At 39.5% G+C, this 16,242-nt stretch overlaps 1 protein-coding gene across 1 annotated transcript; it reads right to left on the reverse strand.

Annotated features, from left to right (window-relative positions):
- Positions 1 to 1,975: 1,975 nt before the first annotated feature.
- Positions 1,976 to 14,449, reverse strand: mrc1a (mannose receptor, C type 1a). Its single transcript, XM_008298358.1, has 30 exons — positions 14,275 to 14,449; positions 13,802 to 14,203; positions 12,239 to 12,412; positions 11,093 to 11,248; positions 10,893 to 11,006; positions 10,656 to 10,796; positions 10,379 to 10,558; positions 10,100 to 10,257; positions 9,533 to 9,649; positions 9,340 to 9,455; positions 8,996 to 9,144; positions 7,752 to 7,951; positions 7,545 to 7,660; positions 7,369 to 7,447; positions 7,136 to 7,280; positions 6,984 to 7,022; positions 6,606 to 6,769; positions 6,411 to 6,475; positions 6,222 to 6,322; positions 5,970 to 6,109; positions 5,707 to 5,815; positions 5,418 to 5,587; positions 4,518 to 4,623; positions 4,139 to 4,371; positions 3,879 to 4,044; positions 3,631 to 3,783; positions 3,425 to 3,541; positions 2,904 to 3,062; positions 2,793 to 2,825; positions 1,976 to 2,700 (listed from the first exon to the last, which is right to left on the reverse strand). The coding sequence occupies exons 1-30, from the start codon at positions 14,342 to 14,344 to the stop codon at positions 2,468 to 2,470; spliced, it is 4,305 nt and encodes a 1,434-aa protein (XP_008296580.1). The 5' UTR covers positions 14,345 to 14,449; the 3' UTR covers positions 1,976 to 2,467.
- Between the last annotated feature and the right edge of the window lie 1,793 nt (positions 14,450 to 16,242).

The following is a 16,242-nucleotide window of genomic DNA, read 5'->3' on the forward strand; positions in this document are numbered from 1 at the left end:
TTCTGTGGGATCTGATTGTCTTTCTTTAATCTACAACATTTATTATTACAAATATATATTTTTAATAGGCAAAAATCCAGGAAAAATATTTGTTTGCAATTTTAATTATCTGTTATATCTAGATATATGACATTTAATTTCATCATATTCCTCACTTTCATCAACAGTAGATATCATTCAGTTTGAACAATATATCAATAGTAAATCACAAGACTTTTAGAAGAAAGAAAAATGAGCATCATTCTTGTGCAGTTATATAGTTATATATAAGTGGATGATGCTGTGTAAGAGTTACCCAGTAATGACAAAATGGTCTTGATCAAACCGACTTACGAAAGTTTCCACAGATTTGCTGGCAGAGATGGAGGACGGCAGGAGGCAAGCTTCATGTTCTTGTTGTTGCACAAAAGCCTGGCAGGCAGCATGGAAGCTTCGGGAAAACTCATCATAGTGTGAAAGCGATCCTGCCTGGACAATATTAGTAATCTTTAATAAATGAAATATTAACATGGCTGGTGAATTTTGGCCAGGAGTGTTTCTGGAGACTTTGTAGAGGCACAGCTCTATAAATGACACTGTCATTGTTTGTCAGTCCACATTTTTGGCCCAAAGTGACATATCTCAGCAGCTATTGGATTGGTTTCTGTAAGACAGTTCTTTAAACAACAGACCCGTCATTACTGGACCTCTGTCTGACAACTATTTATGGTGAGGGTTTCAATAGACAAAAACCCAGCAGTGCCACGGCTCTCCAGTGTCACCCATTGTGGCCAATCTCTGCATGGAGTAAGTGGAAAGTAAAACACTGAGTTATTCTAAGAGAACAACATCCAGCTACTAGTTCAGCTACGCGAATGACACCTGGGTCAAAATCAAGGCCCAAGAAGTAGAAACCTTTCAGAAAAGAATAACTTGGTGGACAGAAACATCAAGTTGTCAAGGGAGGACTGAGGAGGATGGATTCCAATGCAATCCAGTGCAGCCAGGAGTGCACAGACCTATATATATATACAAGAGACTAAACAACAGCTTCACAAGCACATTGCACAACACGGGAGTCAACAGTCCACCTGCGTCAGAAGGATAAAGGGCATTCCTTTGACGATAGCAATGTGAACAATATGGACAGAGAAGACAAACATGATTTGAGAGAGGAGCCAAGGAAGCCATTCTGTTAAACAGGAAAAGTCATCTCTAGAAGAAGAGGGCATCTTCGACACTATTTATCACTTATACTTATACTTATACTTGTACTTATAATGCCGTCCTGAGATCCTTCCTCAGAAAGTTTCACCGCCATTAACACCTTGAGTCATTCTTCACCTGGCAGTTTCACAACCATTCACACCTGGAGGCATGTGATTTTTGCTTGTTGGTGGGCGATTTGGGAGTGACAATACAGTATATCTCACAGTCCCCTTCAGTCAGTTAGAGCTGAAGAAGCTTCTTGGACAAGAAGTGCAACATCCTCAAGAACCAAAATAAGAAGTCCAGTTACTTTACCTTAGGATTACTGGTGAAAGTTCCATGAAAATGTGTAATTAACTTGACATTCATAGTCTCCAGAATCTGAATTTTAACAATTTCGGTGATCCATTGACTTTTCGTTTTGTACCCCCAGCGGGTCGAAATATTTATTTGCCCAATACTGTCCCACCAGTTTCAGCTGTTCTTCATATGTGGTATTAATTGCAAATGCCAACATGCTAACATAGTAGGGCATAGTAAACATTACATTTGATAAACATCAGTGTTAGTGAGCCTGCTGTTAGCATGTTAGCATGTAGCTAAGCTACAACTTGTGTCCACTAAGGATTTCGTCATTATAATCCTCTATTCTCAGACAGAAAAAAAAATATCATTCACTTTTATATACTGTATGTCTTTATGCATCTCATCACAGCTGTCACTTGCAATTCAGTGCGTAAAAAAATATTTTTTTGGTCTAGTAGAAGAAAAAGGGGGAAACCAGCAATTCTGTTTCATTCATTTTCATTTATTGGGAATCTATTTACAATATTATAAGCCAGAAATATGGTGATGAACATAAAAAGAAAAGTAATGCAGATTGACAGCTGTTTCTTAGCTGGGTTGATTGTTAAGCATACATCCTCACCTTTCTTGATTTTTTTTGCATGTAAATGATCTTGGTTACACTGATTGGTAAAAAAATACAATAAAAAAAAACTGTACAGATTTCACAAATCACATTATCATCTTAAAATTGGTTCTGATTGTCCCTTATTCACTTAGTGTAGTGCCATCACGTGCATGAATTATTGTATAATAATAATAATGATAATCAGTATCTTTGATCCATCCAGTCCTTCGTAAAACTGAAAAACGCTGCAGGTTTTGTTTCAGCTTTTGTTTCTAGTGAAGTGATCCAAAATAAAGTAAGAAACGCAGATAAAGTCTCTGATCATATTATTTCCACAGTGCTGATTACCACTGACCTCACGTCTTTCTATGCCTGCTCATTCTGCTCTATGTTCGCCACCAAGCCTTTGGTGTCTACAGGGGCTCGGATTGGATTGTTGAAGTACAGCTTGTTGTCAAAGGTGCTTTCTCCCAGTACAGGTGTGGGTATCCGTTTACGAAGGCGGAAGAAAGCACCAAGTACAACTACGGCAAGTACAATTAGTACTATAGCCACAGTGATGCCAGCAGACCCATGTGAAGGTTCTTCGACGACATGGGCTGAGGAGGCAGAACATACAGAAGTTTTGTCAGTGACACAAGTTAAGTTCGAAACATCTTATGCAATATTCATCTTTGATAAATTAACTTACCAACAGCTGGAGGCTTTTCTGTAGGTTTAATAACTGAAAAAAAGACAATAAATAGTCAGTCTAAGTGACTGATCGGTCTGTTAAAGTTACATACCAGCTCATTAAACTTACCTTTTGGTGTTTTGCAGATGTAAGACCGATATCTGCTGCAGCTGGTTGTAGCCCATTGTCCACTGTCAGAATTAATGTCCACGCATGATTCTGACTTCGGCATCCCCGCTTTCCAGTTGGTATAGTCCACAACGCTGTTATCGATCCACATCCACTTACCTGAAATGGTGTTAGTTTACTGATCAAACGTCACACTTAAATACAATAAACTTTAGCTTCTATGTTGCTACTTTTTTAAAAATTATTTTATATTTTTGTACAAAATCTGTTTTTCTTATGTCTTAACCAAGAACCAAGGAGTATGTAAATTACGAATAGAGCTGCATTTTGAGACAAAGTATTTTTTAAAGTGCAGCAGATTGATTATTTTTGCCATCCTGGTTGTTATGAGTCTTCTTCAGAACAGCGATAAATGTTCTTAAAAGACATCTAAAACTAAGTGCATTTACTTGAGAACATTTTTTAAGTACATGTGGTTCTTTCATTGACACTCTTGCTGTCTTTAACTTCAGTATACTCACCTTCATGAGACTTGTACAGGCCAATCCAGAAAGTTTTAGCTCCATCCTGCAGAAGCTCCAGGTTCTGCTGTATGAATGCACTCTCGCTAGGATCCTCAATGCTCACGAGAGAAGCACCTGACGAGTACAACCACAGTAGCACAATGTTACACTTTATGTAGCACAGATGAAGTCATTTATTTGTGGATCAGTTTTTCTTAACATACCCATTTTCAGACATGCGACCGAGGCATGGGCCCAGTTATCCACCATTGACCTAACAAAGTGATAACAATGGCCTCTGAAAGGTATCCAGGTTTTCTGCTTTTTTGGTTCTGGACAGTTGCCGGGAAGTTGTGGGGGCTCAGTGGGAGCTATGTCTGAAAAAGATGCAGGAGATTGAACCCCAGGCTTAGAAAGTGATGACTAACCATGCTTAGTGTTCAAACTGCAAGAGAGGGAGAGATTGTCTGACCTGAAGACTTTTTACAGAGGGAGTAGTGGGTATTGGTGCACGGTGCAGTCTTCCATGTTCTGTCAACATCCATATACACGCAGCCAAAGTTGTTTTTGGGCTCATCTGTGCCCCATTTGGTGTAAGACAGAGCCCAGTTATCAACCCACTTGAAGCGACCACCAGTCTGTGAAACAGATATGTTACTGATGAATGTTTATCCAGTGAATTTGAAATCCAGTTTGAACCAGTTGCTACGCAATACCAGCTAGACTCCTTACCACATTGGTGTTGAGGCCAATCCACACAGACTCATTGTGCTTGGCAATCTGCAGGGTGATATATGCCTGAGTTACAGGGTTCAGGATGCTGGCCAGCTCTGCATCATCTGCTTGGCACTGCCTCCGAGCCTCGTCCCATCTCATCTTCTGGGCCACCAGTTTGAAGGAGTCGTTGCCAAGCTTGTAGAAGGCCTTCGGTAGCACAGTGGTGGGCTGGACTACAATCTGTGAATCTGAGTAAACAGGACGCGTTCGTTACAACTGTAAGTCAAAATCTCTATCTTATTGCTCTGTTGCATGATATTAGTTCATCTTTACACGTTGCTTGCCAGTTAATTCTATCCTTATGCTCCTGTGGCCTCGCTAATATGTTACTCACCAACGTTCCGTTTGCAGACGAAGCCATATTTTGCGTGACAGTCTGCCACCTTCCACTGTCCTGTTTGTTTGGCGACGCTGCCCACCATGACCACACAGTCAAACACCTACCAGGCAGGAAAAGGTACGTCAGTTCTTCCTGCAGTCTTTTTTCTGACGACAATATTTAGACTTTTTTTGAGCCTTGTTCATCCAAATCCTTCATTTAAGTGAATTGCTCAGATGACTAATGTGACCATCCCTTAAATAATAGAATATGGGAAATGCACTCATATACACAATTTGTATATTTGTATAAGTCAGAATATTATTTTGAAGGATTTCCCCTTTCAGAGTGAAACACTGAAGCTATTATATTATATGACGGGTTTATTGTTGATGTATTAATGTGTAACAAGGACAACAACGTAGCTGGATGAAGCAAAAATAATTTTAACTATTTTCTAAATTGTCTATTTGTAACTGTGTATTTCATAAAATCATCAAATGTTTTGTCAGTTAAAACTTAATCTGAAATTTAATTAGTTATTGTGACTACAAAAACAAATGTAGAAGAGCAAAAAGTAGTGTATAAAATGAAAATATGCCAACATACACTGAAAAATATGTACTTTGTTACCGTCTATGTGGCTGTATTAGAATAACACAATTTTCTTAGTCAAAGCTGATTGGACAATTTAAAGAGCATCCTTGGAATATTATATTGCTTTTCTCCTGCTACCTCCATAATTAAATGACAGATGCTGGTTAGTACATAAATTATTCATTATGCTCTATAAAGTTAAAGGCCTAGATTGCCAAGATAAACAAGATGTGACTAATTCAATTGATTTATTGAGTTGAAATGTCTGAGAAAGACAAAGATTTGTACAGAAAAAGTCTTGGATAAAAAAAATTATACCTCTTCCATAAAATAGTGTCCCTCAGGCGATGATGCCGGGTGTCCTTTGGCCCAGTTGGTGTATAAAATGCCTCTGCCGTCTGTCCACACAAAATGCATCTCCCAGTTGACGTCGTTCATGCCAATCCACAAGTCCTCATTGTAGTTCAACATCTGTGTTGTCAGAAATGCTAGAAAAAGGAGAACCCATAAGTCTGTAACTCCCTAAAGTTTGTGATTTATTTCAACCTGAAATGTTCCCTTTTTCAGACAAACACAGAAGAAAGTGAACATAGCTCATATGGCTCACCTTGCTCTTTCTCGTTGACGATAGAAACCAGATTTCCTCCCTGGTTTATGCAGTACTTCCTGGCATCCTGCCAGTTCTTATTGTCACTCCCCACAACAATCTTGTAGCACTGTGTAAAGAAGATGAATTTGCAGTGTGTGTGTTTAAGCAAGAAATGGACAGTCAATAAAATATGAACACATTTATTGGAATACATTTAAGCAGATTTTACATCCTGGAAGTGGGACTGTATTGTAATAATCAGTGAAATTCTATAAAAATACCTTTCCTTGGAAGGCCAGCCACTCTGGTGCACATCCTCCTTTAGGAACCGGGGTCGGCTCAATTGTTACATTAGCAAAATTACTGTTTCTTTTACAAATGGAGGGGAGCTCAATGCCACAGTTAATATCATTCCAGTACCCTAAATGTGCAGAGTTTAGAGAAAACACTGAATCAGTAAAGAAGGAAAAATGAATTATGAGCTAATGTTTATCAAACTAAAACAATATGAAGTATCTCTGCGTCAGATTTACCCATGCTCCTGTATATAGTCACACAGTTTTCATCATTGTTAGCAAAGTTGGGCTCATTGTGTTCCCATGCAGTGTAAGTTATCGGGGTGCCATCCAGCCAGCTGTAAAACAAAAGTATATTCATGTTAGAGCTGAATGGTAAATACCAGTATTCCAAGCGTTTTACCTCGATGTTGTGGTTTGATTTACCTGAATGATTTATCCAAATTCACGATCAGGCCGATGTAGTACTGCCCTTCTGAGCCCTTCGATATCTGAACATAAAGATAAGACCGCTGATATTAAGGCTAAATCAAAAACTAGATCTGGGTTTTTCTCAACAGCAGATGAGGATTGTTATAAATACGCAACACGGTGCCATTTTTAAACTCCCGTCTTTCTTGCCTGTTTCCAAAGGAACCTTCTCTCACTCTCCCCTGTGATAACCGCAAGTTCCCCAAAGTTTTTTTTGCAGTAGGCTCTGGCAGCTTCCATCGGCAAGTTTTCCATGTTGATGTAATACTGTGTGTCGTTGTAAATGATCCATCCGTCTTCTGTTTTGTTGTATACTGCAATGAGAGGAAAACAGTCAAAATATCAGACAATCATTAGGGGGTTTTTTTCACTCGGAAACCAATAATGTTTGTGCAAAACTCCTTGCCAAGCCATCTAAGAGTGATTTTTGTCGTAACAGAGAGGTGGATCAACCAACTAACCAACATTGTGTACCAAGAAATAATAGTTAACAATAGTTCTAAGAGACATGAGACTCCTAAAACTTACCAGGTGCAGTGATGACAGGCTCAGGTTTGGGAATCACGCCTGAAAATATAAAAATCATGAACAACACAAATCTAAACAAGCCTTTATTTTAACCTCACCACTTTGGGTAAATGGCTCCGTGTGGCCTGGAGCTCACTGATGAAACCAGCTACCTTTGCGTATCTGGCAGATCCAGTCGTTGTAGGCCTCGCAGTGCCGATCGTTCCAGTGTCGTCCGTAGTAAAACTGGACTTCCACACAGTGCTCGTTGTCGTTGTGGTTGTTCGGTTCCCCAAAGCCCCAGTTCTCAAAGCTGAACTAAGTCACAGTTTTAGGAAATACAAAGAATTAGGTCGAGAATGGCAGCGAGTGAAGCTTTTTGCGATTGCAGTGAGTTGTTACGTACGGCCGTCCCATCGCTCCACACAAAACCCTCATTGGTGCCCAGACTGAGGCCGATCCATGCTGCGTCAGAGCTATGAATACTTTATGAGAGCAGAAAACACAAGCACCGATTACTTGAATGCTAATTTGCCTCACATGGATTCGGACATATGCTGCAGTAAGTGCCAGCGAACGTACTGCAAGTTGCTCAGGTCCTGCGTACTTTGTAGGCTCACCAGGTCCCCACCAATGGCCTTGCAAAAGTCCTTCGCTTCTTGCCACGTCTTCTTTGAGGCCTTTCTTTTCCTGTAAACCTGTTTTAACCCGTGAAAAAGAAAAGTATGTTCAATTTTATGTTCTGGAAACAGCCTAAATTTCACAGATTAGTTCAGTTTGTTCTCCTACTTTAATGCAGATGTTCCTTTTGGCCACAGGGGTCCACCCGGACTCACAGTTCAGGGTCGGGGTGGTGGGTGGAACTGTGGTCATATGCACACCTTCTGCCGCTTTCTTGCAGATATACTTCTCCTTGTTGCTGCAGCTGAGGACATCCCATAATCCAGCAAAAATCCCAGTGGCCATGGCAACGCATCCTTGTTTTTTGTCTTTTATTAAACATGTCGGTGGAAAAAGGAAAACATACTTGAACTGAGCAAAAAGATATAAGAGGGTGTCATGGAGTAAGTAATGATTTAGGGTGCCAAAAAAAATAAATAAATAAAACACACAATGTAAAAAAAAATAAAATAAAAATTTTCTGGAATTTTTATTTTACAATTTTTTTACTTTACAGATTTTTCTGCCTTTTCTAAATACACAAAATATCAATAAAATTACAAAAACAAAATCCAGACGTCAGAATTTACATGTCTGCTGTAAAACAACTTTAAAAACCTCAGTGTGAAACTGAATAACCATAAAATGTTATGTTTTTAAAGAATACTGAGATTGGTTGTTTTGAGACAATAATGATTACATTTTTAAATTTAGAATAATTTCACACATTTTGCCTTTTTATTTAACTGATGAAACTGTTAAATTCGGGTTTATTACTGTAAATTTGTGAATATTACTAGAAGCAGAAGCGTCAATTCTATAATTTTTACATTAATTTTTTGCTAAATGAGAAATACTGTCTATAATTACAGACGTTTTCACAACCAAATCTGTGTATCCAATGTATATATATTATATATAAAAGAAATTAAGTCTATATATATATATATATATGATTTCAACTATGAAAAATTACTGTGTCCAGAATGATATTCAGTATAATTTTTACCATGTTTACCATCTTATTTTAGCCTGTCAATTAGCAAAAAAGTCAAGCCAAATTACGCTTTTATATGGCATATTTAAAACATCTATCACTGAGCCAAAATGCTTTCCAATAGAGAAACAAGGTCGATGGTGAAGTCATTAGTTTAGCAGGCATCTTGTCATAAACCACTTTAAAATGTTACACAAGAAGAAGTGTCATGAAATCACCAAAGTTATTGCCATCCTTCTTCACATGGACACAAAGGTCTGTGCTAAATTTCATTGCAATCCGTCCAGTAGTTATAGAGACATTGCCATCCACAGAGCCATGTGGTGCACTAAAGTATAAACTGTTAAAGTATAAAGTGTAAGTAAGAGTGCTCTACCTGGCATGCCCACGTTGAAATGAGTGAACGTGACTTTTGTTCTGGTGGTCCACTTGAAGGTGGTTTTGTCGTCTGTGTTGGATAAGCCTGTCCAGAAATACTTCTCTGGTCTCAAACCCACCAAACTGATCAGGAAAGCGTTCTCATATCTGCATGAACACATATAAAAGCAAACAAGTGAGCTGAAACTACAAAACAGTCATCTTCAGTTTAAGGTACCACAAAACAAAGTGGCTCAATTTAGCAGCAAAGAATAATTTTAAAACCACTAACTCCAGTGGCCACTTGTTCTCACGTGATGTTTTAATATTCAACATGCATTCAACATAGATATACAAATATACCTGTCAGCTACATCCACCAGTTTGCCGCCAGCCTCTGAGCATGAACGCTTCGCGTCATCGAAAGTTTTCGTCTCAGTTCCAATGGTATAACAATACAAACCGAACCTGAAGGAGCCCTGTGAAATAAAACCAGTGCATGTAAAGGCTTTGTTTTCTAGTTACCCTCATGTTTAAAATGAAGAGCATCACTCACTAGCTTGCATCCAGGGTTGATGTCCTCTTGGATGCCTTGAGGTGGTTGAATGGAGGCCTTCTTCTTACACATGTATCCATACGCTTTCTCACACATGTGATCTGCCCACTTCCCACTCTGTATGAGAAACACACACAGTGCAAAAGTCATGGCTTTTATCAGTTAATAACTAATTTTTTTTTTTTTTTTAAACAATTTTCTCTTTTTTTGTTGTTAAAAGTTGAAAAAAGTTATTTATTGACATGTTAACCGAAAAGAAAACAGGTGAACACTGTAAGCACTGTCCACATCAACAATCAGAACTACATGAATTGTAATTTGTTCTTTTACAATGTTTGACCATAAAACAAACTGATTTAGCCAAAAATGTTATTTTAAATACTTATTAGGTAGTTATTTGAAAGTAAAATTATGTGTATTTAAAAATGTTAGATGTGTGTAAATGTAAGATAGTGTGTGTGCACATATATGTAAGTAAAATCTGGCATGATAATCAGATAATAAGAGCAGCACCAGTTTCATGATGAATTACACTTGAACTGTCTTTTGGACGGTGACGGGTGTTACCTTTCCTCGGATGAGGACGCAGTCTTCCTGGAAGTTCAGGGCATGAGACGGCTCACTGCTCAGCCACTGGGTGAAGGTGACGTGGGTGTGATCAGACCACTCAAACAGCATCTGGTTCTTTTGATCATTCAAGCCAATCCAGAGCACATCTGTCGGCACTGAGGTTTATAATACAGATGCAGAGTAATTATTGATATATCTAGAATTATAAAGAAAGAATCAGACTGTGCAGATTATTGCGTTTTATTTTTTTTTTGACAGGACTTATGGCACACTTACCGTATCCAGACTGAGAGATGATGAAGCTCTGCTCCTCTATGTTGTGGATGCTGGCCAGATCTGCTCCCTCTTTACGGCAGGCAGCCAAGGCATCGCTCCACATCTTCTTATTCCTCTCCAGGTAATAACAGTTTCCTCCATATGGAATCCAATGACTGGGGCAGAAACTGGGCCCTTTGACTGTGGATAGAGACCAAAAGAGCTAAAAACATCTTCTTCTATAGGTTTGTAGACTATTAATAAAGCTGATTTGGATTGTTTTAAATGAGGATTTTACTCGGTGGTGGGGGCAGACTGGTAGAGTTTCCTTTACGGCAGATGTAGCCGAGTTTCTTGCTGCAGGCGCTGCTCTCCCATTTTGAGGCTTTTGCAGCATTTAGGGTCGCACAGGAGAGTCCGGGCTCTGATGAGGGATGACCTGTTGGAAACAGTCATTGACAATTAATGAGAAGATTTTAACTTGAGCTGCTGCAGTTGTAAAAACCTTATCATACAAGACGATGTGTTCACTAACCTGGAGCCCAGTTTAAATATCTGAATGGGTTTCCGTTGCTCCATGACCATCCACTCTCAAAATCCAAGCTGTTCAGCCCAATCCACAGAGATGTTCCCAGATGATTTGTCAACCCTGCATGTATTATAAAGCAGTTAAATGTCAGCGTTAAAACATGAGGTTGTTTAACATGGGTAGCTGTTACAGGGATAACTTATTACCGGAGATGAATGACTGCTCATGCAGCTCTACGATGCTGAGGAGGTCGGCTCCCTGCTGCTGGCAGCTCTTCCTGGCCTGATGCCAGGTCAACACTGACTGAGCGTTCCTCTGATACTCAACCCCTGTGACCGGGTCAGTGTCCCAGCCAGTGGACGCTAGATTATGGTAAAGACACACAACACAGCAAGTTAGGAAACAGTGGGAAAGGTTTTATCTCATGAAGTAATACTGCAGTGTTTTGTTGACTTTACTGGAGGATGTATAGGGACAGTAAGATTCAATCATTGTTTTAAAGCTGGAAAAGGAAGTATAGACACTATTAAAGATGTTTTTGACCTGCAGATGAAGTAAAACACTGTCTTGAATGAATCTTATCTTAATTTGTGGATTGTTTTAATTTGACATTACACTTTGTCCCTTTAAACTGGATTCTAATTTTTGCAAAAGTCTGAAAATTAGGTTCACTACTCCTGTAGCGTTGTATGTCTGGCATCAGCAGATTTGCCGTGTTGGATTACAGAGTAAAAGAAAGGAGAAAACAGCAAGTCCAATGACAACATCATGTTTTACATTTTAGTTTTGGGTAAAACAAATACTTAAGTTAGAAAAACTGGAAACTTCAAGTTGACTTTCCTTATAATTAAGTAATGCAAGCTTTTCATTTGAGAGTAAAGATTTAAGTATATCTATCTTAAACCGGTGGTACTAATATAACTTGGTAATTTAGATCAACTTATTTCAGTTGCTTGTTACCAAATGAAGCAGTTCATTTAGCTTCAGAAAATTCAGAAAACATCCTTATCTAAAAATTATCTAACAAAGCCTATGGTAAAGTGAGTTCCCTTTATTTTCCTGTTTCTTTCCTGACCCCGTTTTAGAGCAGTGTCAAGGGAAAGACAGACCTGCACAAAGAGGAAAACAAGCACAGTGCTGTGTGGACAACTCATGAGAGGAAACGGTAGTGTTGTTCTGCTGAGGGTGAAAACGGGGTCAGAAACCAGACCTGTACGCATTGACCTCTTCAATGAAATCAAACAGGATCGTTTGATAAAAGTCACTGGAACGTGTTGGGTTGGTGTCGGACTTGTTTGCCTGTAACTGTCTGTAGGGTTGTAAAAAAAAAAGTGCTACTTGTGCACATTTACCTTTGGTTGGACAAAATCCCCACTTTTTGTCTTTGTCGTAATCTGTCTCTGTGCCACACCACAGCTGTCCGTCTGAACGGCCTTCCTTTGTGCATTCAGAGAACCACTTCTCGTGGAACTTAAATGGGAACTGACAGGGGCCTCCGAAAGCATTGCCCCCTATTGTGAAAATCTCTGAGGAGACACAGATTAAAAGATAATAAGAAATGCATTTCCCAAAGTAAAAGTTCTGAAATATGTGCATTATTCCACCAGTGTGTGATAGTAAATCCTGGATATTAACTTCCTGCTGCCTCCATTCTTTTGTGGGAGGGTTTTCATTGTGAGTTTGGAAGCTGCTTGCAGGTTTTTGCTCTCATTCAGCCTCAAGTTCATTTACTGATGCTGGGTGAGAACACTTCACAGTTCTGAGATGTTAGATGGGATGAACTCAGGGCTCTGTGCACCAAATGTCGAGAAGAATTTCTCAATGGACCTCAATCTATACCTTTCCTAAGCTGCTGCCACAAAGTTGTAAACACACTGTTGTTAAAATATCATTGCAGAGCCATGATTTAAATCAAAAACAAGGGGAATTGCAAATATCATTACAAATAGCTGTAGATCAAAAGTACTCAGAAGTACATGGGCACATACTTTTGGCTATAAAGTGCGTCATTTATTGTGTTTGGTTGTCTTCACGTAGCATTTTCTGAACATGATGCCTGCTGCTGAAGTTGTACATAAGTTAGATTTCACTATAAGCGACTTTTAAGTCCATCACAAACGGATACAAGTTAAGACTGATGGTCAGTGCACTGCATACTAAGTGAATATCTGCATATTAAACAATGCTTGATACACGTTACCTGAAAGCTAGTAAACAGGCTTCTGTACCCTCCATCAAAAACTGCCTGTAGCTATCACCTGTCCACTGGTCCAGTGTGGTGTGAAGAAGGCAATTATCACTTTGGAAATGGAGTGTCTCCTCAGTTTAAAACCACATGTCTTGAAGTTTAAGGACATTTTCCTTCAATGCTGCAGGACTTAGTTTGTTTTGATTTCATTCTCACATACATGTCACTGTCTGTACTATGTCTAAATATCCAGTAATGTGGATGCAAGGAATAGCAGTCGTAATTTATCATTTGAATTGCACAAGATGCTTCTATAAAGTCCGGAATAAGCACCACTAAAGCCAAACTTCTTCTTAATCTTAAATCAGTTATGAAATTTGAGATAGACAATAGTAGAGATTAAAATATATATATGTAAATAAATAAATAAGTTGTTAAATTGCAAGTCGGAGCATCTCTTGAACAGACCCTTCTTTAAATTTTCAAAAATGCTCAATCTTGAGTCTTTGCACCTGTTTTTTCATCTCCATGGCAAAAATCTCATTCTTTTGAAAATATTGCAACTGTATTTTGAATTGAAGTGTATACAGTATATTGTTCTGCACTTAGACAGACATATATTCTGACAACAATCTCTCAAACTTCCTAGACAACCAATGCACACTCCAGTTTAGCTCCCACTTTAACAGTATTATGGGTTTGTGGATGGTAGACCCAGAGTTCCTACCTTGATATCCCTTTGAACAAAGGTCACCCCGAGTGCCAAATATCCTCCAGCGGCTCCACAGCCCTGAGCCTTTGTAGATCATTATGTTCCTCTCATTGCGGTTTCCCCAGTTCAAGTGCAGGTCCTGGTCTTTGAGGCCAAAGAGGGTCTCGTTCTTGCACTGCCAGTGCTGGAGCACGCTGCTCTCATTGCATTCGAAGAGGAGCACTTTGACCCAGTCTTTTATCTCTGTGGCGCCCAGACACAGTTTGAGGGACAAACTGAGGACCCGAGACTCGGAGGCCCAACGGAACTGCTGCTCTTTGGCATGAGGGTCGCAAGGGGCCACAGTTATCGAGGTGGCACTTTCCACCTTTATGCACTTGTTGTGGTTCTCGTTGAAGATCAGGAAGGTGCCCGTGTCTGGAGCAGAATGAAAAGCCTTCAGTAACCGAATGATCGATCGAAACGAGAAATGTGCGTAGGGTACTTACCTATGTCGGCGGTGATGCAGAGGACTTGCAGGAGACAGAGGACCACGGCAGAGTATGAGCAGGGTAACATTATCCTCAGTGTGTTGTTTGCAGTCAGTGGTGGATGAGGCTGTGGGAGAGGTTTCCAGTCATGAGAGCAGGGGTCTGGTGTGTGCAAAGGTGTGTGACATAGAGCAACAGTGACACTGAGACATGCTGCCTTCCCCTCTTAATCACATTGATGGATATCCTGTCACATGGGTAGTTACGGCTGGTCAAACTTCCATGAGCTTCCACAGACGTTTTGGCAGAGGAGGCAGGAAGAGGGACACAAACAGTCTGGTCTCACTATTAAGCAAGAAAATGAAAGTCAACTGACAGTGTCAGGTAGGATCATAAATCAAAGGCAACAAAAAGGAGAACTGGATGGTGAATTTTGGAAATGAATATATCAAAGTGTTCCTTTTCAGGCTCAATATGTTGCCTTTATCTGAGATCTTTGATCTGCTATAAATAGCACCCCAGTGTGTGCTAAATCTGTGCCTGGATAATGAACCCAGAGAGCAGATGTCATTCAGCAAGACTGACTTTGAACACATTTCAGGCATCAGAAGATTTAGAAGAATCACCAGCACCAGAGTAAATGAGAATTAAATGAGGTTTGCAGCACTTTGCTGATGTGACAGGTTTTTTGTGGGATAGTACCCCCTCCTCCTCCCCCCAAGAGGTCTGTGAGGCTTCGGGTGAGGAGTGCAGTGATGATACAAGTCAGTAGACAGAGGACAGGAGGAAATCCTGCTTCCTATTGGGGGAAATGGGTGGCCATCTGACCAACTTGGCCTCATACTGCAGAAATTCCCAGCAATACCACTCAAACTGATACATATAGATACAGATAGGTGAGACATGCACCTGTAAAATACCTGTGCCTTGTATGGACCATGGTGTATTAAGCATAAAGATATGAGATAATCTGATTTGTAGCTGCATTAGTTGATTGTTTTGCCACTTGGGGGCAGCAGATCAATCTGTAGACATAAAACATCCAGGTTTGTTGTGGTTTACACTATTTCCTGAGAGAAATATCCGGTTCTGCAGTGGCTACAAGCTCCACTATCTTCACCAGCTTCTTATTAGATTTGTCTGCATGTCATTTCATGCTAAGCAGGTAGTGCACAGTTGGTCTAATAGAGATTTTTTACTGCATGCTTTTAGCTGGAAATTGAGTTGACATAAGTGGACCAACACACCAAAATAATCTTCCAAAACAGACTAAAAGATCTGGACAAACTGAGGACAGCTGCAACATTGGATTGTGGGTTTAACAAGCAACACCTTCCACATTACACATATTTAATTTATTATAAAGATTAAAAAATATGCATTAAATACTGACGCAGCTTTAAAATTAACAAAAGACTAGTATAAGAACTGCAAACCAGTACTTATAGTTTAGTAAAACAAAAAAGTTTATGTGGGTTCTAGTGGATTAATGGTCCCACAACTGTAACAATAGGCCACATTTAAAATCGCATTGCTCATTTGTGCAATGCAAAGCTTTAATCCTGTGATTTTCAAACACTACATGACAACTATCATATATTCCTAAATGGACATAATGTCATTAAAATCCACTGCAGCCGGCCAACAATGAATAATGCCTTTTATTTTGCCTTATTATGTTATATTTGTTGATATCTAATATTTTTACCCTCCCTGAAAAATCCTGATCTTCCTAAATGTACTGTGTTGCACAGCTGTTGTGCTCAATTGCTGCACATTCCGCAGGTGCAGCCACATTATGACTTTTACATTGTCATTGCTCTTGTCAGTGATGAGAATGTTTTGCAGAAGAATGGCAGGAAACCTTTTTTCTCCTGGGGAGCTGCTGGGAAGAAATGAGATGAATTCCAGTGCAAGAGGTTTAACTGGAGGTCAAAAACATACACACTCTGTGCTTAAGTTGGAGTTCACAGTGGTCAACTCTGC

This window comes from Stegastes partitus, unplaced genomic scaffold, assembly GCF_000690725.1.
Source record: "Stegastes partitus isolate 25-593 unplaced genomic scaffold, Stegastes_partitus-1.0.2 Scaffold1309, whole genome shotgun sequence".
NCBI classification, from domain to species: domain Eukaryota; kingdom Metazoa; phylum Chordata; class Actinopteri; family Pomacentridae; genus Stegastes; species Stegastes partitus.

What these genes read in the sequence shown, in the direction of transcription:
- mrc1a (XM_008298358.1), bottom strand. Translation starts at nt 14,344, where the DNA reads ATGTTACCCTGCTCATACTCTGCCGTGGTCCTCTGTCTCCTGCAAGTC. An exon ending in TCAACCCTGGATGCAAGCTA is followed by an intron (nt 9,456 to 9,532) that starts GTGAGTGATGCT and finishes TTTATTTCACAG; the next exon opens with GGCTCCTTCAGGTTCGGTTT. An exon ending in GCCTGTCATCACTGCACCTG is followed by an intron (nt 6,770 to 6,983) that starts GTAAGTTTTAGG and finishes CTCTCATTGCAG; the next exon opens with TATACAACAAAACAGAAGAC.